This window comes from Phialemonium atrogriseum, assembly GCF_030411735.1.
Source record: "Phialemonium atrogriseum strain 8032-3 unplaced genomic scaffold QBC33scaffold_2, whole genome shotgun sequence".
Lineage (NCBI taxonomy): Eukaryota > Fungi > Ascomycota > Sordariomycetes > Cephalothecales > Cephalothecaceae > Phialemonium > Phialemonium atrogriseum.
In genome coordinates, this window is record NW_026848139.1 from 1,229,598 (window position 1) to 1,255,613 (window position 26,016).

General features: G+C 55.5%; 3 protein-coding genes across 3 annotated transcripts; 1 reads left to right on the plus strand and 2 right to left on the minus strand.

Annotated features, from left to right (window-relative positions):
- Positions 1-749: 749 nt before the first annotated feature.
- Positions 750-2,513, minus strand: QBC33DRAFT_554855 (uncharacterized protein; the record flags this gene model as incomplete). The annotated part of the gene is made up of 1 exon (XM_060429561.1): positions 750-2,513. One exon carries the CDS (start codon positions 2,511-2,513, stop codon positions 750-752), a length of 1,764 nt encoding a protein of 587 aa, XP_060287907.1.
- A 1,339-nt stretch (positions 2,514-3,852) lies between these two features.
- On the plus strand, positions 3,853-8,215 carry QBC33DRAFT_444410 (RNA methyltransferase; the record flags this gene model as incomplete). The annotated part of the gene is made up of 4 exons (XM_060424272.1): positions 3,853-4,110; positions 4,168-5,875; positions 6,633-7,516; positions 7,583-8,215. 4 exons carry the CDS (start codon positions 3,853-3,855, stop codon positions 8,213-8,215), a joined length of 3,483 nt encoding a protein of 1,160 aa, XP_060287908.1.
- Positions 8,216-13,415: 5,200 nt separating this feature from the next.
- On the minus strand, positions 13,416-15,562 carry QBC33DRAFT_511198 (uncharacterized protein; the record flags this gene model as incomplete). The annotated part of the gene is made up of 3 exons (XM_060425820.1): positions 13,416-14,907; positions 14,999-15,134; positions 15,427-15,562. The coding sequence occupies 3 exons, from the start codon at positions 15,560-15,562 to the stop codon at positions 13,416-13,418; spliced, it is 1,764 nt and encodes a 587-aa protein (XP_060287909.1).
- Between the last annotated feature and the right edge of the window lie 10,454 nt (positions 15,563-26,016).

A 26,016-nucleotide genomic window follows, 5' to 3' on the forward strand; every position in this document is an offset into this window, starting at 1 on the left:
AACCGCGGCGGGCCCCCTCCCGGGTTTTTTGGTTGTTAAAACCACCCTGGGTTTGGTGGTTTTCAATTTTATATTGGGGGTTTTGTTTGGTTTTTTTGCTTTTTTTTTTTTTTTTTTTTTTTTTTTTTTTTTTTTTTTTTTTTTTGGCATGTCTCTTTTTGTTTGGCATATTTTGGCACATACATTTTTGGCGAATAGATGTCAACTGGTCCTGCGATGGGACAAGCGCGCTTTGGATACTGCAGTAATGGAGTCTTGTTTGGTGTAAAAGAAAACGGGGATTTCATGGCATCTGGGGAGTCGTGTATTTTTTTTTGGGCAAATATTTATACATCGGGTTGAACCAAAAAGTGTCTCGTCGTGGCATTGGCTTTTTCTCCAACATCAAATATCATGACAAAAGATTTCTCCTGGTAGACGGACAGGATTGCCGCAAGGCTCCTGGGTGAGAAAAAGAACCTAACCACCGGGTAGGGGATGGTGGGCTGGATGGTGCATGGGGAGAGCGTTTAGAGTCGACGGATTAATAAGTAACCTAGCACTGCGAAACGGAGACTCAAGTCTTGATTTGAGGCTTGTAGAAGGAGAGAACAAATGAGATGGAAAATCAGGGAAATAACAGCTAGTTGTCTAAGCGTACTTACATTATCGATTAGCTGACTCTATATACACACCACCATTTACGCCCACAAGCACAACGGGCGGTGGGCATGGTATTATTCTAGTCTTCCGGCGATGCCCTCACGGCCTCACGCCTCCCATATCAGGACAATGACGGAATCGACGTCCGACTTCTCCTCCTCCGCGTGTACCTTGTCGCCGGTCAGCCGGGGATCCGCGTCGCCGAACCAGTTCCCTCCTCCCCGCCGCTTCACGTACGCCTGCCACACCTCGCCGCCCTCGCCTACCCTGGCATCCAGCAGCCTCCAGACCCGCTTGCGACCCCTCCAGGCCACCACCTTCATGTCGCTCGGCCGGTCGGGCCGGTCGACGACGAGCCCGCTCCCGACCGCCACCCTATCGCCATCCTCCTGATCGTGCCGTTGCTTCTGTGACGGTGCGTCCGTCTTCCTCGGCATCGCCACAACCGCCGCCGCCGCTCTCCTCGTCGTCGTCGTGGCCGCCGCCACCGGCGGCTCTGGCGGGGTCTTCACCCTCGACCGCAGCGGGAGGGCGTCGACGCCGTCGGGGTAATGGGAGATGGCGTAGCCGTTGACGAGGATCCAGTCGTCGCGGAAGCGGAAGCGCTGGAGGAAGCAGTCCTCGCCGCAGGCGGACGTGACGAGGTGGCCCTTGCCGGCCTCGAAGCGGTGCCAGTTCTTGTAGTGGTGGAGGGTCAGGGGCCGGATGCCGGCGCCGTACCCCTCGCTGCTGATGGTGCGGTCGCCGTAGGCCTCGTCGTCGCCGGGGGCGTGGTAGCTCGGCAGGACTTGCAGAACGGCCGACGAGTGCGAGGTGACGCAGTCGTAGAGGGAGAAGTCCCACTGCGCTGATTTGGCGGTCGACGACTCTGGGTCTCGCCCGTCCAGGTCGAGACAGGGCAGCTGCGAGAACTTTTCCGCCATCGGGAGGGTGAGGAACACGGCGCCGCCGCCGCAGGTGAAGGTTTTGTTGTTCTCGACGATCCAGTCGGAGCGGTCGCTGGGGGCGCCGATATAGTACTCCTTGCTCGGGTGGAACTTGGATAGCTTGTCGACTAGCTTCGACATGCTTGGGAAGAACACATCGTCGTCTACCAAGGCGAGATACCTCTTGGACTGGGCTCCCTCTCCACCGCCGAACCCTTCGCTGTACTCCCTCAGAAGATGCACCAGCTCCACGTATCGAGAGGTAGCGTCTCCGTCATCGACAGATCGCAAGACGGTCGCGTCGATCCCGAGAGAGCGCAACAGGCTGCTGGCTCGCTCCACCTCGTCATTCCTGGCTCTGTGAAGGGTCACCAGCAGGCTCGCCCCATTTGAATTCCCGTTCCCGTCGGTCAGCCACCTTTCCCAGTCGCTGATCAGCGAGTTGTTGGCGTATATAAGGCGCGAGTACGTGGTCGATATGCCGAACAGCAAGGCAGTTGCGTCAACCTGATGGCCCCTTGGGCTCGATGTGACGGGCAACTTGATGCTTTTCTCGGCTCGTAACTCTAGGTTCTCATCATCAACCCGAGCCCTGGTAAAGTCGTGTGGCATGAACTGTATGGGAACCTCGGTCATCGACATTCGCCTTCTTGCCGAGGAACTGGATTTTATCCTCCGCGCATACCAGGGAACCTCGTTGGTGAGGCCGTACGTATGGACCAGGTACTCGAGAAACGCCACCTCTTCTGGCCGCGAAGTCTTATTGGGATGTCTCCAGTCATGCCAGGGCGATGTCCTCCCCTCGGTGTTATCGTAGATGCTGGGCTGCTTTGGCTGGGATGTGCTCAGCCGGAGGGTCAAGAGCAGACTCGTGCAGGTGAGCACTACGATCACAGCCCGTATCGCCTTCGCATGGCAGTACAATAGAACTCGCGGGATATGCATTTTAGGGCTGTTAATTAAACGAGTGACTCGGTGGGAAAACGTCATATCCGCCGAACAGCCACGGTTGGCAGATCCACGGTTTCGAAGCGATTGAGTGGGAAACCGGGATGGCAGAGGTTGTAACGATCCACAGGGCAAAAAGACAGATTCAGATACACTTCGGTGATCGCATCATGACGAGTGACCCGGAGTCAATTTCTTGCACGTGGTTTCCGGTGCTTGGAACCTCCTACTTGCTTCGAGAGAGGCGATTTTCAGAGGAGGGGGAGGCCACAAGGGATTGGCAGGTAGGTATTGGAATGCGATTGGAATTAGGAGAGTATGGATGCGAAGAGGGAGAGACTTGGACGGGACAGAACTCCCCTTCATGTTGCCCCTGCCCTGAAACTCGACAGACCTGGGAATATAAGGCAGGCCAGATTCGATAGTAACCAGCTAGGTAGTAGATAATGTATAGAAAGGCGGAGGGCCATCGGGCCAACCAGAGGAAGTGGCTGTTTGCAGATCTCATCAAGTCTCGTCCCTGAAATCAGGCTGAAGTTCCCCAATCGCAAATTCTTGGGAGCCGTAGCTGTTGCGGGATGGGCACCCCCGCCTGTCCGCATTCCTGATTTGTGAGCTATCACCACGGACAGCTTGGAAATGGCGGGATTGCTGTCATGTAGGCACCGGCATCTCATCTAACAGTATATCTTTGCCCACCAGTCTTGGCCTTTGACTGTGACAAGCTGTGTTCTCGCCTGTTGATGGGAAATCCGATTCTGACCCAGACAATAACCCCTGGAATGGCCCGGCACTTGCTGGAGCTCAAACGGAGCCCCCAAGGGTCACCTCTCGGCCCAAATATGACTCAAGGGAGCGCCTTGTCTCAAAACAGCCAGGTGGAGAATGACAAGACTTACTTCACTTAACCTTAACTGTGAGGCAAAAATGGCGCAAGACTCTCGTTGACTGGAAGACTTGACGTGGGAAGTCAGGAGAAATCAAGGTAACCAAGAAACCAACATCGCACGTTGGATCGCGTCGCTGGTAGCATGGGGGATGAGGTTGGAATGAGCTATCAGGAAGGTAGGTACGGTAGATAGGTAGGTTCCTCTTGGAGTTGGGAAATAGGTACTTGGGTACACGACCGTAGCTCTCCTGACCGCCCGGCAGAATCCCCGCTGTCGCAACATTTTTTTCTCGTCACCTACAACTTGCCGACATTCTCGAAGTTGAACTCCAACTCCAGCCCATGTGGATGCGCCGAAGCTTAACTTTCTGTTCTGCCCGGGGCATAATACAACATGCGACACATTTCACACCCCTGAGAGCCACGATCCCTACCTTGATTCGCACAATGGCCTCCGAAGCTCAAAGCATTTCTGCCCCGCCTGCCGACCGGCAGCTTATTACTCACAATGGAAAACAATATACAACAGTCAAGGAAGGCCTTGCCTACATTTTGACTCCCGAGACCGCCGACGATGGCCCCAAACCGACAAAGGAGACAGATGAGGTGCAACAGGTCTTCTACAACCCTATCCAGCAGTTCAACAGGGACTTGACAGTGCTTGCCATCAAGGCATATGGGAAGGAGAAGTTGGAGGAGAAGGAGGTCATGCGCCAAGAGAGAATGAGCAAGCTGGCTGAAAAGAAACGAAAGCGCCAGGAGCAAACAGGGAGCGATGACCGTCCGACTAAGGCACAAAAGATCTCCGACACTCCGGCCCCGGAGTCTGGCATTGCAGCCAGCTCCAAAGGCAAAGATACGGTTGATGCCACCTCAGCTCCGGCCGAAAGCGGCCCGGAAACAGCTCCTCTGGAAGCCGGAACGGAACTACGAGCGAACAATTGCACACAGCCCGGGCGTGACGATCCGAACGGTGACAAATCGCAGACAACCCTGGCGAGGTTTACAATCCTTGACGCACTTTCAGCCACGGGGTTGCGTGCGTTGCGCTATACCCAAGAGATACCCCTTGTGACGTCCGTCACCTCGAACGATCTGCTGGCTTCAGCCATCGAGTCAATCAAGCTGAATGTGGAGCACAACAAGCTTCAAGACAAAATTAACGTATCCCACGATGACGCGATAGCTCATATGTATACCCTTGTTGCCAAGGAGCTACGGCGGAAGGACACGAGGGGACGGCCGACAAAGAGCGAGAGGTACGACGTGGTTGATCTAGACCCATACGGGACAGCCGCGCCGTTCCTCGATGCGGCCGTCCAAGCTGTCAGGGACGACGGCGGCCTCCTCTGTGTTACATGCACAGATTCTGGCGTCTGGGCCTCCAACGGATACCCGGAGAAGGCGTACTCCCTCTACGGCGGCATCCCGATGAAGGGGGGCATGCAGTCGCACGAGGGTGGCTTGCGCCTCATTCTTCACGCGATTGAGTCCTCGGCTGCCCGGTACGGGTTGGCCATGGAGCCTCTCCTATCCTTGTCCATTGACTTTTACGCTCGCGTCTTTGTGCGCATCAGGAGGTCTCCTGCGAGCGTCAAGTTCCAAGCAGGCAAGAACATGATCGTCTACAACTGCGATGCCGGTTGTGGTGCCTGGACAACGCAACTTCTCGCGAGGAACAAACCCGTACCAAACAAGAAGGGCTCAGGGCATTACTACAAGCACGTCTTCGCTCCGGCACCCACAGCGAACCAACACTGCGAACACTGTGGCTCGGTAATGCACTTGTCTGGGCCAATGTACGCCGGCCGCCTCCACTCCCCTTCGTTCGTCAAAAGGGTCTTGGAAGAGGCGCGGGACGCATCGACGGATATCTATGGAACGATCAACCGGGTTCAAGGAATGCTACAGACAGCTCTGGAAGAGTTCTTGCCGACCCCCGAAGAGGCGGAAGCTCTAGAGGGGCAATCCCGGATGGAGGGGGTAGATCCGGAGCAGACGGCTCCCGAGACAAAGTCAACCGAAGCCGTTATTTCGAAAGAGGATGAGCTGGCCGCCATCGATCCTTATCCCTTCTTCTTTATCCCGACCCAGATAGCTGGAAAGCTGCACTGCGTCACACCGCCCGAAAGTCCGCTGAGAGGCGCACTCATCGGTCTCGGGTACCGTGTTACGAGGAGCCACTGCAAGCCTGGCAGCATGAAGACGGATGCGCCTTGGTCGGTTATCTGGCACGTCATGAGGGAATGGGTCCGTCAAAAGGCACCTGTTAAGGAGGAGAACATCAAACCCGAAAGCCCGGCCTATCGGCTCCTGCGGCTGGGTAAACGGGAGGACTCGGGCACTTCGGAGGATGGCTCGAAGGTCGCCGACGGTGAGAAAATGGAGGTGGTATTTGATGAGAAAGTCGGCAAGGATCCGACAAAGGGTCTCTACCTCCGATATCAGACAAACCCCCGGGAAAATTGGGGTCCGATGAACAGGGCTAAGGGCCGATGATACGGGACCGTCGACGGTGTGACCCCAGGATGTCATTGTTTTACTACTAAGCCCCAATTAAGGGCAGAACAGGAGTGGGCATCGTGTTTATGCCGAGATGAAAAACAGGAGGATCTCCTCTGACAGGCCAAGATCTGGCAATGAGCCCAGGCTTCGCTACGTGACAATTGTGACTTATGCCTGCTTCTCCAATCATCCTAGCCAGCCGATCCCACTCCACCATATTTGTTAGAGTATATACTATGATACCTACCTACACAAGCAGCGGGAGATGGCGCAATTGTTTGCTAATAGCTGAGTCTTACGGCACCTCGTGGAAGGTGCCTTGGCGGCTACTTCGTATGTACCCTGTTTCACCCAGGGTCTTCCTTGCTCGGAGGGGAACGTTCTGGGCCATTGCCCTAAGTTACTTGCCCACCAATGTAAGGGTGCTGAAGGAAGATGAGATGAGTTATAGATCGCCGAATATCACAGAGGTGTGGGAGGGTAACACGTGGTGTTGAGTACCTAGTCTGACGGAACACCGGTTACCATGCTTAGAAATCCTCAGCTGGTATCAGGGTCAAAATCTTCATCTCTTCATCTCTTCATCTCTTCACTTCAATTGTCCCGTACATTCGCTGCCACTTTTCTCTTCATCATTGCCTGTCGCTAACTCCTACCTTCTTGTACCCCTCCCTCCACCCCGCAAATGGCTCTCCGGACACCAAGAAATGACGAAAGCCTAGACCACGCACACTCTCTCAACCATGCCGACGGCAATCTCGTCTGGGCGTCGTCGTCGCCGCCCGGCGGCGACATCGAGGACGCAATCGGCCCCCTCAGGGAAGAAGAAATCGTCTTCGCCCTGAGGCGCCGGGACGGCGACGGCTATCTCGTCTACAGCCTGGCGGAGCCGCAGCAGCCCGCGGAGGCCGTCGCCCAGCCCGGGGAAGCCGCCGCCACCCAGCCCAAGGCAGGGGCCGCGGGGCCGCCGTTCAGGCTCTCCGCCCTGCTCGCCCCGACTCTGCCGGAGGGGCTACTCGCGAAGCACCTCCTCACGCGGGTGCCCGACCACCTGGTCTGCGACGCCGGCCACCGGCTGCACGTCGTCGTGTCTACGGGGTCCGGGACGTGCCAGGCCCAGGAGTTCCACGACGCCGTGCTGCGGCCGCTGCTGGCCGCGCTGGGCCTCGCCGCGGGGTCCGAGGACGCCGACGCGGCCCGCCGCGACGGTGGCTACGAGCTCACAATCACCCAGAGCCCGCAGACGGTAAGGGACCTCGCTCGACGCCTATGGGGCAGCGATGGAGACGACGATGGGAGCAGCGAGTCGGGACCGCCCGTCGCGCGGACGATCGTCCTACTGAGCGGCGACGGCGGCGTCGTGGACCTCCTCAACGGCAGCAGCAGCGGGGAGCCGACCCGCGCGGGCCCGAGGCCGTCCATCGCGCTCTTGCCCCTCGGCACGGGCAACGCGCTGTTCCACTCCCTGCACAAACCTCTCTACGCGGCGGCGGCCGGGGAGGGCGGTGGACCTTCGCCGTACGTGCTCGGCCTCCGCACGCTCCTCGCGGGCGCCGCCGCGCCGCTGCCGACCTTCAGGGCGTCGTTCTCGCCCGACTCCCGGCTGGTCACGTACTCGGAGGAGGAAGGTCGCCCGGCCCAAGACCGGGACCAGGACCAGGCGGCCCTCGAGCAACAGCCCCGCCGCGATAAGCCCGTCGACCACCTCGTCGGGGCCATCGTCGCGAGCTACGGCTTCCACGCCAGCCTGGTGTGGGAGAGCGACACGCCCGAGCACCGGCGGCACGGGGCCGCGCGGTTCGGCATGGCGGCGCGGGAGCTGCTGGCGACGAACCACGCGTACCGCGCGGTCGTCGAGGTCAGGCCGGCAGGCGCCGGCAGCTCCGGCGGGGTCCGGAGGCTCGGGCGGGAGAGCTACGGGTACGTGCTCGGCGCGATGGTGTCGAACCTGGAGAGGACCTTCACCATCTCGCCGGCGAGCGCGCCGCTCGGGGGCCAGCTGCGGCTGGTGCACTTTGGGGACGTCGGGGCCGATGGGATGATGGATATCATGCAGTCGGCATACGACGACGGCTCTCATGTTGGGATCAGTTGGGTAACTAAGGATGGGGTCGAGGACGGGGTGGGGTACGATGAGGTTGAAGGGTTCAAGGTCACTGTTGAGGAAGACGACCCCAGGTGGAGGAAGGTATGTGTCGACGGCGTGATCGTCGAGCTGGCGCCGGGCGGTTGGATGGCAGTGGAGAAGATCCCCGAGTCACGTTTTTATGTGGTGGTTGATAGATCTCTTCTAAAGGGTGCTTAGAGTCTTCGGTCGGTTCAGTTCACACCTAGGCAATCCGATGGAGATGATAGTTCTCTTCCTCCTGTACCTTTGTCAGGTTATTCAAATCCACTCTCTAGCGTCCCACCAACCCCTGATGTTTTGTCTGCTTCCCATACTGACGGCATCGGTATTCCGGCGTATCTTAACAAGTATAAGCCTCTCTAAGTTCAGCATATACCAGGTCTTAGGTCATGTTCCCGCCACCCGCCCGGCGTAACATCCGCCAAGTCTCTGGTTTCACGATTGAGGGCTGCTGTACTGTTCCGAACAAGATTTCTACAGCTTACTGGCCCGGTTGGAAAGACGGTGTCCCTGCAGCAAAGGGCGAGAAGCTAAAATTTGTTACAATAAATGGGTTCACCTAGATGCTCCCCCTTATCTATGGGCAAACCGGTATGTTATATAGATGTTGCCTCTGATCCAAAACCTCCATCCTTATCTATCATATACTGTTCGGCCTGCTCCTGCGAGGACTCACAAATGGTCAACTCTGCAACGCAACACCCTAGTGGCCAACCTCCGCTCAGTACCAGAACACGCTTGATGTCAGAAATAGCGTATATCAGAGCCAAGAGGAAACGGTCCTTGGCCTCGTTCCTGGCTTAGAACTCCTGAACAAGGGCGGAGTTGTCACCAGCCGCTGACCGGCCGCCACTCCGTAATTCCTCCGTCATTCCTCCACCAGTCCTCTGTTCACAGGTCTGCTCCAAGCCCCCAAATGCCGTTTGAAGAGGTGTCATCTGCATATGTCTCGGGAGCCTGTATGTCTCGGGAGCATCTGCCACTCCATGACGAGGAGTAATTCAGGAATAGTCCAAAATCTTGCCAGTTTATGGACAACTATATCTCACCTTTACGCAGTGTAAGCTCAACACCCCCCAAGCATGCCACGTCACTTTCTAGGCGGTCCACTCCCAATGGACGGCATTGCTAGCAAAACTTCCCTGCTGGAAGTGAAGCAGAATCACAGAACTTGGTCAGAAACTGAAACCTGTGCCGCCTTAAGAAGGTAATAGGTACACCGATGCCTATCACGACTCTGGATTTGTTACGTTGCTTCATTGTCTCTCTCCTCTGCCTGATCAGCGTGGCAGATATACAAGACACCCTGACCGAGAGGGGGGTGGTCAGAGTCACCTCAGACCTACCTCGGCCAGAGTTTAAGGCTAAGTCTCACAGGCGTCTGCACCTTGGTAGGTTTGGAATTTGGAATGTGAGTAGGAGGACTTGTGACGCGAAGGAAGAGAATAGTCCGGGGCAGGATGTAGAGTTTAGAAATATCAAGCCACGCGGACAATTGATGGCATTCTACAGAATGCAGGAGGGTACACCTGATCCTCATCTGATCCTCAGAGGACAGTGCCAATGCATGTAGAGACTCAATTCAACATCGCCGATCCCTTCACTGACTGAGAGCAACATGAGTAGCAAGAGAGTGACTTAACAGGAAGCTGGATGAGAAAGGGGCCGGTAAATTTGAGACATTGTATAAGACTGTCAGCTCGGGGAGATGAGTGGAAGGTTACAAAATCAGCAGGCCAAGGTGAGTGAGAGTTTGCCACCGAAGATTTTGTTCACAATAATGAGCTAGGCAGCAAAATATCCAAGCAGGCACTCTCACCGATCTGGAAGTACCGGTTGATCACAGCTAGGAACCCAGTATAGACGAAGGGAGAGAGCCTTTGTCTTGTGTCATACGAGTGACGGGATGATGACATGGTTCTGTAGAGTAAGATCAGATCAGATCGACACCCTAAAAGGGGGCAGGGGTAGTCCAAAAGCAACGTCACGGCTCGGATCCCGGCCGGCACCTATCAAGGTACCCACCCACCCACTCGTCCCATCTTCCCTGACAGAAGCGTCCCATCTTTTCTTGCGCACCGACTCCTTTAATAAAAAGGCCTCGTCTCGCGTAAGGCTGAGAAGTCGTGTAACGCTAGCTTGAAAATAATAATAAGATCAGATCGATCAAGGTGAAAGTGAGAAGCGACCGAGAGACGGGCGTTCCCGGGGCCTGTTCCCGGCTTGCACCGTGCATGGGACGGGATCGCCGGAGAAGCCGTGTGGTTGATCTTCCCAAGCGCACAGGCTGCCGCACCCACTTGGGTCGGTGGATTGGTTATTGGGAGGCAAGCTAAACGACGTAGGTAGGTAGTAGATGGCGGTGAGAAAAGGCTTGGCAAACGGGCATAGCGCCGGTAAAGGGGTTTTAGGAGGAAGCAGTACCCAAAGGGGATATTTTCAAGCGAACACAACGGAGGGGATGAGCATGTATCAGCTTCTGAGACAACACTTGCGATGATAAACAGCGACCCGTGACGGGAGGCTTGCGACCAGCGTGTACTACCCGGCTATCTGCCCCATAAGAGGACGACAGAAGTCTGGCGGGATTCTGTAACGGCAGCTCGCATCGAAATATCGAGGACGAGGACCATCCACACATGCATCGAAACGAGGCAATAAAAATAGAAATTTGCCACCGACATTCCCCAGCGGAATTGATTCGGTGCGGCCTCTTTTGTGTAGTTGTAGTCCCGCCGTCGATCTGCCTGGGCGCCATTCAGGGACGGGCAACAGGGACGAAGCTTTGTTGGGCGGGAAGATACCACTCAACGGGCTAGTGCCCGCATCAAGTGCAAGGGAGCGGGAATTTTCATGTTTTATCTAGGTAGTTTCTTGGCTCAACCAGACTAAATCACAACAGCGTCTTTTTTCGCTCGTGCCTCAAAAACCTTAATTCAACATCATGTATTCCCCCTGTTGGTCCCCCCTTCGGAAATCGACTCGTCCTCTTTTGTTGTTGTTGCTTCGATCTCATAGCGAAGCCCAACTGCCCCCTCCTCCTAACCTCGGCTGTCTTTCCTGGCCGACGGTCGGCGGCGTTCCCGTTCCGGAGCGTTTACCCCTCCCCTAGGCCTGGGCCTGGCCTTGGCCTGCAAACCTACCGGCACGGTACCTACCGGCGTACACAGTGCGCCGCTAACACCGGTCACAGCCGCGTGAATGGGATACCTATCCTCCCCGGGGGGTGGTTATACGATCTGGCCCCGCAGAACAATAGCGGTGTGACATTGTGGACATGGTGCCGAACCTCCGCGGACATGTCAATCGCCCATCTCATCTGCCCACCCCCATTCGCGAGCCTCGCTAACCAGGCTTCATCACCGCTGAAGCGCGAGGTGTGGTAGGAGGGGTGGGTAGGTGGGTGTGTGTTTGGTGGAGGAAAAAGACAAGGGGGGGTGAGGACAAGGGCGGGGCCAGCCGAGCCCACTTCCAGTTGTGGTCCTGGCTGCTTGAGTTGTGCTGCTGGCTGCTTGGATTGGCTCTCTCGCCGACGTGCGATGTGTGCCTCCCGTGCCGCTTCATGTACCACTCAGCCTCGGCGAGTGCGAGATGCAAGTCATACTCTACTGCATAGTATGCAGTCCAATTTGCGTGGTCCTAGCCTGCGGGCGGAGCTGTGCTTCCTAAATCACTCGGTACGTGGTGCTTAGATGAAGGTGAGGGGTAAGATGGGGTAAGATGGGATCAAGACGGGGGCCCGCGTCTGCATTACCGAGAAGCTTCACTCGCCCATCCGGTGCCGATCCCATGCTGACCTTCCTGTTGGCCGGTCAGCGTAGCTGGTAAAACGCTTACCCTCCTTCACGGCATCCCTAACAATGCGGCGCTTCTTTGGATGTTTGGCCTCCAGCTTCACCGTCAGTCTTTCGAGACACAGTGAGTGGAGCAGCTTTGGCATCCCAATAGGGGAGGTCATGTACATGTACAGTACATATAGCTCCGAGAGGGGCCCGATTGTATGTGGGCCGGCCAGCAAGAAGCACCATCACATCATAATGGACATTGGCGACCAGCCACCCAGCCAATTGATGATCCTGATCGCTTTGTGACCACTTGCTATCAGGTGCCCAGAGATGCTACTGGTAGTGGTTATCGTCCAATGCAGCAGATGCAGTAGAATGCCTACGCCGATTGTGAATGCTGCCGCCTTAGCTGCCGTGGTGCTGCGAGCTGCATCTTCTTATAATTCCGAGGGGCGTTAAGGGGCGTCTCGTATTGCCGTGAACCGTAGGGAAACAAGAATGAGACTGAAACCGGGCAACTGAGGGTATGAACGCCATTGCACACGTGATGAGCTGGGATCTAGGACGCCTTTACCTCTTTTTTTTTCCCTTTCTTCTTTTCGTGTTACCCAACGTTCTGCAATTTCACGGCTAGGCTGTGCGTGCGATCGATCCTGGCTGCGCCGTCCCGCCTGCATCTGCCGTCTTGTGCAACGGTAGCATCAGGTACAGGGAGCGAGTTCCACGTTTAATCGAGAGTGTGCCTCCATTGACGTACTAGCGTTACCATACAGCTTCGTTGGACAACGGAACAAAGGGGGCGAAGGAATAAGACAGGCCCCGGGGGGAGGATTGGAACCAAGAAACAACCATTTCCCCAGTCCATCCCCCATCGCCACCAGGGATCAACAAGAGTCATTCTATTACCAGTCATCACTGACCCTCATGTTTCCACAGCAAGGGCACCCATTGGCCTATTCGGCACACGGGTAGCCAACCGTCGTCCATCGAGCTTCATCGTGGAGAGAAGCGGAAAAGAAAAAGAAGAAACATTGGTAAGAGATTAAAAGAAAGGAAACAGGAAGGAAAGGGAAGAATAAGAAACAAGAAGCGTGAGAAGTAAAATATACAATAATAGGGTATCCTCGCAAATGCCGTTTCTCGTCGCCCGCAATCCTGTCAGCACCGAGTGAGTCCTTTCCCATTTGCAGTCGCTCAAACAAGCAAAACTACCTAGGTGCTCCAATTGGCCGTGTTTCCCAATCCCGTCCCCGGTGTCCGAAGATCATCAGTTACCATGCCATTTGCCCATCTTCCGTTGCGCCATGCCTTCTGAGCCGTAGAGAAACAAAGAGGTAGAGAAACCAGAAAGAAAAAAACAGCTCCTGATATTGGGACACCCCCAGAAATGTGGCGTCACCAAATACCGTAAATGCCTTTAGAGGAAGTCCAGAGTCAAATCATAACCATTTTTCTCGTGTTTGAGTGCCAAATTCAAACCGCATACGTCTTTCTGATACTGGCAAAACATGCTGCAACGGCCCGCGCTAAGATGGATAGATATTGCCATATCGACAGCCATGTATTTTGGCGCTGCCGTCTGTCTCCTCCATTCAAGACGTCATGTTCAGGGTTGACGACGGCGGGATCATGGCGGGATAATATCCGGCCGTGCTAGCCTTGCCTTCGAACCGGCCGCACCGCTGTGAATAGAACGACGAGGTGGGATAGAAGGCATTGGGCAAGGCGCCGTCATACTCGGATTTAACTTTGGAGCTGTGGTCGAGGCCGCTCGTCGTCGGGTGCACGATGCTCTCCGACTCACTCCTGTGGTGATGCTGGAAAACCTCGACGGGGTTCCTCTGGTCATGCTCGCCCTCGTAGATGGGAGTTGGATAATATTGGTAAGCCTTGGTTTCGTCGATACCTTTGGCTTCCTCGTGGGAGAGTGTTGGCTCCATGTGAAGTTCGTTGTGATGACGCGTGTTATACGACTGAGAATGCCTCGGGTCGTAGCCTCCGCCGTAGGTATTCGTCATGAGAGATGGTCCAGCGCCGAAGGGATGGCCCAACATGCCGGCCCCGTACCCGTCCCCGAGGCCAGAGCCCCCTGACGGCCCGTTACCCGTACTGCCTCGCCTCTCCGACTGGTAATGCCCGGGAGACCGGCCTCGCACAATCATCTTTGCCGACTTTCGATACCCTATCTTCATGTATTGGTCGTTTCCCGAACCTCCAACGTCGGCATACAACTCAACGAGAAGGTGGTAGTACTGTTGCGCAGCCCTGCGCTTGCCGTTGTTGGCGGTCGCTTGCTTGAATTGGATTCGCTCGTATGTGTGCTCCGTCAGTACCGACCCTTGTCCCTGCCCAAACGCCGGGTCGTAAGGTCTCGCTGGAGGCAGGCCAGCGTCAGACTGCCCGTACATGGCCATTTGCCCCATTGGCGTGAACTGTTGCTGTTGCGCCGGCTTCGGCTGCAGTCGTACCTTCTCGGGCTTGGCAATGGGTCCCTTGTCCCTCTTGGGGGTGTGTTGGACAAGATCAATGGCTTGAGTATCGCTGTCCGCCACGACGGCAGATATGTTCATCGCAAACCCATACACTGGGAAGGATGTCTGCGGTCCCGACGACGGGGTAAACTGCATTGCTTGACCCGGATAAAGGGGGTGAAGAGTGAAGGAACAAATGCAGGAGAAATAGTTGCGCCTGTAGCAAGTCCACTCGTTTTCCGCCAGAAAGAAACCCTTGTCAATGCTGCCGTTGATCTCAAACTTGATTTGGGTGGCTTGATGTCCAGCATACTGGAGAACGCCAAGGGGGGTCATGGGGTTCAGGGGAGGGATGGTCTGCTGCGACTTCTGGCCGTACCCAGACTCCATCCTGAGCGGCGCAAATTGGGCGTGAGGACTGGGCGTCGATGACAGAGGGATGCGGCGTATGTTGTCTAGATACGAGGGTGACCTGGGAGGAGGGTGGATCTCCAGTCCCCTCCTGTAAGCCGGCGTGGCCTGTGAGTAGATATCTCGCGTTTGGAGGACGGCTCCTGGCTGTGGTACTGCTAGAGAGCGGTGGGCATGTCCCATGCCCGAGGAGGAGGTGCTACTGCCGCAGTCGTAAGCATTAAGAGCATCAGCAGCCATAGGGGTAGGGGAGGCGGTCAAGGGAAAAGATGGCGCGTGTAACCTGAACTTACGCTGAGCCCAGTCGCGGCCTGACGTCGAGGCTCGGGAGGACGTGGGTAGTGGGAGGATAGACTTCAGAGGGGTATGCCGTGACCGGCTGAGCTGGTGGAATCAGGTCTATGTAAGGCGGGGGCTGAGCCGGCGCTTCTATCGTCAGGGGAGAGGCAGTAGAGTCGGGATTATAGCTACAAGTTCAGCGGTCAGCCCGGGTGCCCAACCATCCAATGCCATGTAGATCGCGTCAGTTTGTGCGCCTATAAAGATACTGTGCTGCGTTCCCCAGGTGAAACGGCTAGTGTAGGGGTATGACGGCGCTGTCGTACTGCCAGCGCTAGTGTTGCACAAGGGCCGGTCGGATACAGGATCGGGATCTGTCGACACACCACCAGCGGTAGCAGGCGCAAGACACTAGTGGGCTAGGGGATTCGGCGTCGCACACCCAGTGCCGAGATAAGCACCCATGTTCTTCCAGAGGCTTCGGGGATGAGGGACGGGGCGCAGGAGGATGGCAGCAACAACGGCAGCAGCAGCAGCAGTAGCAGTAGCAGCAGCAGTGCGAGATCCGAGGCGTTCATACCAGGGTTCACTGGCCCATAAGGGGGAAGCAGACTCAGAGACCTGCGGAATTTCGACGGGGATCCAAAGCCTTTTTAACACTTGCTAATAAGTCAGGTATTGGCAGGCGAGGCGATGGTCAGGGCGGCAGAAGGGTGTCGAAGTACAGATTGGCCGTGGTTCGAAGAGAGAGTCGCAATGCCGGGAATAACGAACAGAGACCAATAAGAAAATTCCCCGAAACGTACCGCATGTCAGCTTGGGCGTGTATGTCCAGGTAGTCCAGCCCAGACGGCGGGGGCTCGAAGTCCTGCTAGAAGAACCGCATGTTAGATCTGGCTGGCCATTTGTGAGGATTTCATTAGGGTCGTGATAAAGAAATGACGAGCAAAAATGACTGTTCGTGATCCCGCGACTGTGCATGTCAACAGCAATCATTACCGGGTCGTGGGTGCATCTGAGTCCCGATGCTGAGGGGAGGGACGGCGCCGAGACCCTCGGGGCTGGGTCCAAGTCCTGAACTATTAGTACAAAATTCCTCGAGAAGCGTAAAAGGGAAAGAAATCTGCAGCAAAATAGAAGTAGAGAAAGCCAAGAGGGAGAATTGGTAGAATTGGAAGCAGGGGAGAAGGGGGGGGGGGGGGGGGGGTTGTTGTTGTTGTGTAGGTAGGTATGTAGCCCGGTCACGATAGGCTAGAATACAGTATCCCAACGGACTGTGCAGCGATCGAGCCGTACGGTACACCAGGGTACCATGGAGCAGGGAATTGGTACATGATGCCGTGGCTGGGCTTGCAGCTTGCCAGAGCTCGGAAGCAGGAGGAGGTACAAGAGTTGCGGGCCCCGAAACCCCGGCCACCACCCTCAGAGCTACCACCCCCCAGCCGCCGGGATAGGTACTATGTCGTACAGATCCACGCCGCCGAAGCCTGCTGCCTGTGGGGACGTCTAGCTCCCGTCCTATAGAACTCCGAACTCTGGGAGACAAGATCGGGCGCAGGGCTGCTGGTCAAAAGATGACTCAAAGTAGGCATTGAAACATGGAGCAATTGGCTGACGGGGCCAGGATGCCCACGACGAGATTATGTTCAATGCTCTGATACCCAAGTTTGCCTGGGGCTGGAGCTGCGGGACAGGAAAAAAAAGAAAACGAAACAACAAACAGGGCAGACAGGGTAGGTAGACAGGGTACCACAGTCGGTTAGGTACCTAGGTAGGCAGGGAATGCAGACAGGTAGACAGGTATACATGTAGACAGGTGGACAGGTGGACAGGTGGACAGGTAAGGTAGGTAGATAGGTTAGGTAGGTAGGCAAGGTAGGGAAGATGAGGGGGCCGATTCGATTCGAGGCTGGAACTGACCTTGACAGATGTTTGGGTGTCTCACTTCTTTCACCTTTTGCTGGACAGCTGCAGCTCCTCCACCATTTTTTTGCTCTGTTCTTCAGCAGGCAGGCTGGGACATTGGCATTTATTTGGTTTGATTGCGGTTAAATTAATGCCATCATCCTCGTCCGGCACAGCGTCGCTCGAGAGTCTGGCCTTGTCGATTCCGGTCCATGGAAATAGCACAAAACAATGAAGGGCAGGACAGGCGGGGAAAACGAAGGGAAGAAGGGTGTATAATTAGAAAATGAGAAAACCTAGGTACCTTCGGGAGGTGTTGATTCATACGGCTGCCCTCTCCCCCGGGGACGACCGAGGGGCTGTCGTGGATGAAGAGGAAGTCGATGAGAGTCTGCGGCGCCTGTGTCTTAATCTGCCCCCTCGAGTGGGGTCTGGTGTTAGCTTGGCTGCATCATTACACTGTTTCTCTGATCTCGAGGTGTCCCTCCAGACCCAGCATCAGGCGCTCCACTGAGAGGCGGCAGCGATCGAGGCCGCATTGTATGTGGTACAGTACAGAGCTACTGCGGTTTGTAGGGATGGATACACCCATGGATGTGCCATCCAGTGTGGAGCGGCAGTGGAGGTAAGCAAGCAGAACAGTGCTGGAAGGGAAGGAACGATCGAGCGTGTGAGTAGCCCTACTGGGGCTGTCGAGCAAACTGTCTTGTTCGTTCCTCGTTCATTCCCTCCTTCCCTGCTCTCCCACCCGTCCTCCGTCTGTCTCTTTCTCTCTTTCCTTGATTTTGTCTTCCTTTTCTTTTCTTTTTCTCGTTTATTTTCTTTTCTTTTTACCCCCCTTCATTTCTCCCGTTTGGGACCATGCGGGAGTTTGCTCAAGACAACTTCTCCATCCGTTCCCGTGCAGTGGCTTGACACCCCGGTTGACTGACTTGCGCCAAGGCGTTCCAAAGATTGGCTGTGACTGGCTAACTGACCTTATGTTGACCCCCTGTCATGCCAAGCGATCAATTTACACCCTTGCACAACGATGAGCAGGGTCCTTTCTTTTTTTTTTAACCTGACCAATTCCAGTGTCTCGTTAGCATCAGAACCAACAATCGGCGGCCAACTGCGAGACTGCAGATGAGGTGCAGGAGAACAACAATATCGGGGCCAGCCGCAGCTGTGCCATGCACTCGACAGAATCTGGGACTGTGTGGCGGAGAATCGCCAGGTGCAGCATGGAAAGGGACGGAGGCTGCTGTGACTGTCGATCAATGAATGAATGAATAAATGAATGTGATGGAGGCAGCTCGGAATCGATCAACTTTCTCGATCCTTGCTTGCCCATTCCACCACACTCAAGCCATTCCTCCCGGTTCCGACCCCCGGCTCATTCGGGTGCTGCAGGCCGCTCCGGATTCGACAACCCGCAGGGGCGGTGGGACTCACTGACATGCGACCTCCGGGGAGGGCGGAAGGTTGAAGAAATGTGTGTCTGGTTGGAATCAGTATTCGCCCTACATGGTTAGCCTTAGATCCAGTTCCCCAAAAGCTGCTCAATGGTCGATCCCGTGGCAAACAAAAGGGTGAAGATAACTGCATGAGGTCCGAGATCCCGTTCAAAGCTTACCCACCCTTGGAGAGGTGAGAGGAAGCCACATATACCAAGCTGACAGGGATGATGATGATGATGATGGTGGTGGTGGCGGTAGGGGTGGTGGTCGTGTGGTGGCGGCAGAGGGAGCAGAGGGGGCAGCAGCTTACTTCTCTAGTCCAATCCGTCCTGGTTACCTATCGAGAGTCTCGGCGATTCGTCTGAACAAGTCGCAACGTTGTTGTCTTGGTTGTTATGATGGCGATTTAAGCCCCTTGTTCGCGCTTCGTCAAGACTCCGTCGTGGGCTTTTTTGGTCTTCCCCGCCTGGGTTTAAGGGACAGTTTGCTGGCTCAGTAAGCACAGGGTCTTCGAGAGATCGCCGTCTATATATCTCGTCGCGATCTTGGCGTGGTGGCTTGGTCGGGGATCGTACAGATCGAAAACGGGTTGCTGTCTCGACGCTCGACAATGGAGTACAAGAGAAGGCGGAAGCAAATAAGAGTGTGTTTAAGTGTTCAGGCTGGGCCCCGAGTCGATAATGTCCCGGTTGAGGAAGGAAGAAAAGAGGGATGAGTGAGGGGGGGGCCGGCGGGGGGGAGAGGCTTAAGGATGATGAGAACGGCACGTTGCGAGGGGCTGCTGTGAAATACGACCTCCTGGAATTCCTAGGATGCAAACTTTGGAGGAACAGATTGGGTCGTGCAAAGCTTTAAGACAATGCCACTCATGCACGCCCTGGGGGGTGGGAAGAGTTCGAGGCTACGTGGGCCCCTTATCTTAGATGGAGCAAGTTTGATGTTTTTGTCATTCAGTCGAGCTTGTGGAGCTGGAATACGCGCCTGCGAGAGGGAACTAGGCCCTGGATCAGCTGTAAGGGAAAGCCGCCTCCCCTCCCCTGCGCGTGGACGAAGATCTTTTGCGAATCTCCGGCCTTGACAATCAAGCACGAAGCCGCTTGGGTTGCAGGGCCATGCTTCTTCATGTGGTCTTGGATGCAAGGTCACAGCCGAACAACAAGGAACACCCACTTCGCCCCTGGGTAGTCCTGATCTAGGCTCGTTCGTCGACTCGTGTCCACCATCAGATGGAAATAGGAGTCTCTGCCCCCATCCTGTCCAGTCAAGCGCCAAGTGTCACCCGAATCCCCTCTATCCTGAACTCCCCTCTTCCTTGCATCGTTCGCATAGCTTGAGGGCGTAATGGCAGCAAGCCTAACAACTCTCCGAAATAATGGTACCTTTAACAAGTGTTGAAAACGAAAGAGTTCCCTGCTGACTTCTGAGTAGGCCTCGTCTTCCACGCATCACTTATGCAGCTATCCTTCACTCAGGGCTTCTACAATACGCCACAAACATTCACTTTAATTGAGGCAAGGCCCGCCCCAGCAGGTTAGAGGCCCAGAAACTGACGGAAGGCCACAGCTGGATGACAGCCCTGGGTGATGGAAAGCGAGTCGCCGCCACGTCGATCGAGAGTGCCTGACGTTGCTTCTAATAAGCCAAGTCTACCTGCACGTCTACGCAGCCGACTTCACGCATGGCGAATGAAGAAGCTCACTGGCCTAGGATAGGGGCATTTTGAAAGACGTACTTAGATACTCGACCCAGTTGAAGCATACCTGCTGCAACCAGGGACTATTATTGCCTTTAGTCCACATGAATATGGAAATGGAGAAAGCCGTCCTCGCTTGTTGGTCTCAGGCCTGACAGCCAACCAGAAATCACCTTCACATAGACTGGGAATCGGAAGCAGATTTTGGCTTTGACTTTCGGCCCTATGACTACGTTGGCGTTTGGTTGGCCTGACTTGTTCGGGCCTGTGGACTCTTCTTGCCCGTGGAGCACCGCCATATTCGTTTCAATCGTGGATTTATTCTGATGTCTCAGGCTGGAAAGCATGGGCTTCTTCACGAGGTACGTGAGGTCATGGGATTGTGCCCGCAGAGAGGCTAGATGGAGCCGGACAGTCCTACGAGCTCAAGCGCCAGTGGGAGTTTGCCTTTCGCCTCAGGCACACAGATGCAGCCACGAAAGTGGCAGGCTGGCCGATCATGCGGTGCGTATACCCGTTACTAATGTAGGAGGGTGACAATATTTGAAGAGATGATCCGCAAAGGAGGAAGGTACTTACAGGGGTCCTGCAGCGATGACAAGGAGAGAACCAACTTGAACGTGACCAATATCGGAGGTTGAGTGAGTCCATCCATGGTCCGACCGATGAGGGAGCTTTCTTTTCGCTCTCTGGCATCATTCTCACCGTCCTGTGTGCTTCGTATCCGCCAATAAACGAGACAGTACCCGAGCTTCTTGGATCCTCCCCCTCGCCGCTCGATATTCCGACAGGTTAGGCTAATGAACCCGTAAGATGACGAGGCCATGGGCCATGGGCCATCTATTTTTCATGTCGAGGAATTCCAGATGTGGCTATTTGCTCGTGTTGCGCTCCTGCCGGCATAATATTAGCTAAGGTGCTGAGGCCGGGACTCATGGGCGAGGTCGTTTGTGCAAGTACCCGTCTCATTCGAGAGGTGCAGCTACCCAGCTACCAATCCAGAGCCAGCGTGGGATTTGGCCTCCATCCGTCTAGCAAGATGCTTGTATAGTTGTTTCAGGCCCGCCGCCTTTTCGGCCGTTGCTCATCCTACCAGTGAGGTTGCTAGGCTTGAATGTTATAATTTGGCTACACCCCCCCTTTTCCGACCAACCAGCGGGTATCGCAACCGGATGGCCCTGGTAAGGTATCTTTCCGGTCTTGCGGGAAGAACCTGATAGATGAGCGAGACCGAGAGAGCCGGGAGAGGTCGTGGATAGTGGTTGGCGGTCCTCTCCGCTGCCTGTTGGTTGCTCAGGGTGCTGTCCTGAAGACTGGGATGTTCCGGCTGAGGAGATGATTCAGGAGAGCCGTAGTGCCCGTCCGGTATGTAGGTATGTCAACACTAGCAGCCTGCAAGCCCTCGTCACCAACAAGACAGGGCCAGGATGACAAGTCAGTTGATTGGGGGAGTGGTGGGTCAGGGGTGTGCGCTGTGCATCGCCATGTTCTTCCACACCTCTTCCAGCGAGATTCCAGATCTTGTGTGATGTGACAGATCAGAAAACCGTACACCAACCTTCCCACGGTCCCCTCTGTCCGGCGAGGCTGACGGCGAGCAGTGGGAGTTCACGACATTTCGCCTTGCAGCAAGGACCCAGGAACCCCAGGAACCCCAGGAACCCAGTTGAGATGCATGAACGCCTCCAAGTCAAGCCCAAACTATCCGTGAGCCTCCCACCACCTCTTCCCACCCAGGCTCGAAGGCGGTGGTCACTGGGCAGCCCACAGAGGTGACACATGGTGCGGTTCGGCTCCGAATAAAGCGTATCATTGGGTGGGTCAGCGATGGATACAAGATACATGGATTCAGTAACTGAATTTAGTAACTGCACCGGTGGCTGTTTGGATCGGGTCTTGGGTGTGTTGGCGCAGAGCCCCTTTGGTAGTTTACGTTTACTAGGTATTCAAGGGGAGAATCGTTGGAATTTGACAATCGGGGGGGAACTGGGATCGACAGACCCAATAGAGAAAGAGCAACCGGAGCCGTCCCTGGGCGAGGATTAGAGAATTACATTGTCAACAGCAGCAGAAAGTAGGTGCTGCCAAGTACCCCACTATCATGCGCACTCAGCAACTCCGGGCCCGGCTCCAGCCATACGAAGGTAAGGTACCTCTACCTTCCTCTTGTCAACTCGGGCAAAGTTGGCCTGAGGACGAGAGGTGATGCGCCATGTCTTTGACCTCCATACCACCTGCCGACCTTCACTGCGTACCCGGTCTCCGCGTCGAGTGCTCACACCGGTCTCCACGTCACACTCATCCGTGGCAGAGATGCCCAGACGCCATTGGCCCAGTTCAACACCACCACCCGGAGGGTGTGAGGGCTCGGCTGGGATTGAGATGCAAATGGCTTGTCGAGAGCTGCGTGGATTTCTTCACCGACACAATTCTGCTTGTCCTTTGGTTGGAGGGTCCCTACCTACCTAACCCAGGTACTCAATCCTCCGTCTTCGAACCTCCCTCTCCTCTACCAAGAGGGAGAACGGGCTACGCCCAACAACTCCACTTGCATTCACCGGGCAGCTGGCTTCTGGTTACTCATTCTTGAAGAATGTCAGGCATGAATGATCGCACTGTTTACTTCGTCGAACAGACGGCAGCTGGTTGGCTGGCCTCCAGGCGGCTAGTCTCTTCCAGTTCCCTTCTCTTTCTTCGCCGACGGGGGGAGTTTGATACGCCTCGGTCAGAAATTATCTTCGGTGCCGTCTTCTGACCAGTTCCGGCTCTATATGCCCTTTTTCTCTGAGTTATCCGCGGGCCCGAACTTGGCCCCCTTGGCTCCAGAGCGCCCCATGTAGGTATACCCCGAGATGCGCCTCCCATCTGACTGCCTGCCTTTGCCTCCATATTAGAGGCTCTGGTTCTGATTTGAGATGTTAAGGGAGAACCCTGCCAGACGTCCCTCCCCTCCATCCCCGACAGCAAGTCTGCATGGAGACCTCAAGTGTTCCACGGTACAGGAGGGTACATGAGTGACCTGATGGATCAACACGTGCCTACCTACTCATAGGACTGCTACTCGGCAACCGCAGGCCCAGAGAGCGTATTCTTGCGCATAGCTAATATGGGCAGCGTTGAATGGCCCACCCAGCGGGCCTCCTTCCCCTCCCCCCTTTCGCCCAGCCCAATGCCGCCAGCCTCGGAATGTGTCAGGGGGGCACAGACTCTGACGATGACAAGCCCAGACCGTTGACAAGGGCCACCTTGCAAGATAAATCAAGACCACGCCGCTTCCTTCCGGGAAAACCTTGTGTTAGGCTTGCGATACTCCAGTCCCGCACAGCTTTCAAGATTGTTTGGATTTGTCCTGGATGTGAGGCGTGCAATAAACCTCCAGGATGGGGCTCTGTTGGTATCCCGTAGGGTGTCCTATCTCCTTCAAGCACGTTGCTCTAGGAAGCCCGACCATGATTCTCTGTGTGACGCCAATACTTCTACTGCCAAGTCCAAGGCGCCTCACTTCCAGACTACGTGTGTCTGTCTGAAGGGCAAAATCTCACTCCGCAGTTGCCGATGTGTTTATCGGGCATCATCACGACCCGAGCCCCCCATCGGCCTTCAGACCCGTGGCTGAGGAGACACTCTGACTCAAGCTCAGCATCCCAGATGCTTGACACCTTCGGACACTGTGCTAGCCCCCCTCGTGAGCACCCATCGTCATAAGGCTCTTGACCGGATGGTCCCAGTGCTTGCATTATTGGGCCTGATACGGTAGCCAGTGGAATGGGACAAGCACAAGGTACCCTCCCTAGCCATTGATAGCTCGAAATCTCACTATTATACCTTCGGGTACCAGGCATGAACTAACTAGCTAGCCCTGACTATATCTTGCGCGCGTAACCCCTTTTCTAGCGCATTTCCGCTTTGCAGTAACTTCGGCCTGTGGGGCAGCCCCTTAAAACCGGTAGCCGGGACAACAGAGAGGGGGAAATGCAGGAAGAAGCAGCATCAGGCTGGGATAAACCAACATTGGAGTGTGTCGCGTCATGCGCAGTCAACTCTGTTAGCGAGAGAACGACAATACAGCAGGGTTTGGGGCGCTACACTGTCTCTATTTTGAGCATTCTCCCAGGTCCTATAAATAGGAGAGAACTCATTTACACACCGAGGGCTTGATTCCTGCAGCTACCGGATATGGACCCAACTTATAGTCCAGAGCAGACAACGCTACCGCATCACGACTTGTTATATTTGTCAGATCTAGCCCACATGGGGCTCCCCAGTAGTCCGAAGCTTTGGCAGAGTAAGACGAGGTTGCGGAACCTGTGGATGGATGCCATGCTTCGTCATGATATAGTAATATCAGAAGGCAGTGCACCCGCATGGTACACGAATGGGTAAGTTTCGGTATGTACTCCGGATCAGAAGGACACCCGAAACGGCGGTGCCTGTTCACTAAGCAGTCGTTTCAGGATAACAGAGATTACCGGCGAACCGCGCTCTCGGGAACGGCCTCCACATGAATGGTATCCGCACATTCGATGCGCAGCCGCCGACTTCTTGTGTGTAAAGTGTAGGAACGCTGCACCACGCGTCGTGCGGGATGGATCCATCAGGCTGTATGTGAACTCATTCGCCTCACGTCGTGTTGCCCAGCACTGCTTTCGGCTCCGATTCGGGGATGAGCGTAGAAATGGTTTCCGGATTCGTTCGCTAACCCCTTCCGAATGTGGCCTGAGGACCACATGTCATTGTCAAACTCGGCAACTGTACAGGATCGAGATGGCCGAGGACCTCCGACACTTAGGTGTATTCTGAGCATCCTCTCGCCCTAGTCCAACACATGACCGCGCCCTTGTATGCGGCCCTGAGAAGCAAAGGGCGAACCGATCTTTTCCTGGTCGGAAGAAGGCCGGGGCCCGGGGACCGGCGGTGTCTCTTCGGGGAGAAGGCAGCATGGGGAGAACTGGTCAGATTTGTTGCATGTATGGCGTCGTCGCTGACAGCCTGAAAGCTCATTCCCCCTCCTCATGATCGGCGGCAACGGTGAGCCCCGGGGTCCCATGTCGGCGTCGTGTGTCGGAACCCACCCACATTCCTTTCGTCCCACGACGCCATACCTGCATAGGCAGCAGATCTCGGGCAAGCAGTAGGACAAAAAAAAGAAAAGAAACATTCAACGGGAAGCTCAAGCTCGGTCTCATATTGCCCCGCCCCCAGTTGCAACGTGTGACGGGGCTTTTAGAGTTTGGACTCGGTCGTAATCCGCTATGAACGGGACCCTTGACCCATGCGAACTGGTGGCGGGCTGTCATGGAGACAGTAAACTGCTGTCACACGGCCGTAAAACCTGGACGATGCCCAACTGGCTACATGCCTACTGGGATGCGGAACGTTGACTGGCATCTGAATAAGTCATCAGACGATCCGGTTCTAGATCCAGAGAGCCCCGGCCTCCACCAGCCAACTCTGGGCATATCTTTTTGTGCATGACAGATGGCGGGATCGGCAAACACGCCCATCGCCGTGTGTTTTGAAGGGCCATCTACGATTCCACAGTAAGCCTCGCGGGAATGCTCGACGGCTTGGCAGCGGCCTCAACGGTCGCGCAACGTCACCTCTTGCATAGTCTTATCGGGCTGTCTAACGAATAAAATCCCCCTGAGTCCAGAGCCAGGCTTCGGGAGGTAAGTAGGACCCGTCACGTGGAGGGTTTTGAAGTCAGGGGACCCTGAACCATTTCTGGGACCATGCACCGAGATAGGTAGGTAGGTATTTCGTCCCTCCGCGCAAAAGTTTCCGACAGAAGGAGCCCCCGCCCCTTTTCCCTTCCCTCCTCGCACCACGGTCACTTGCTTGAGGAGTGAAGCCGCCTCAGGTGAAGTCTTGGCCAGAGTTCGTCCAAACCAAACCTGGCAGGCATCGGCAAGTATCGGCACAAATTACCGACATGCGATATACGATATGCCCATGGGGATGGGATGGGAATGGAGATGGGGATGGGACGAACTGG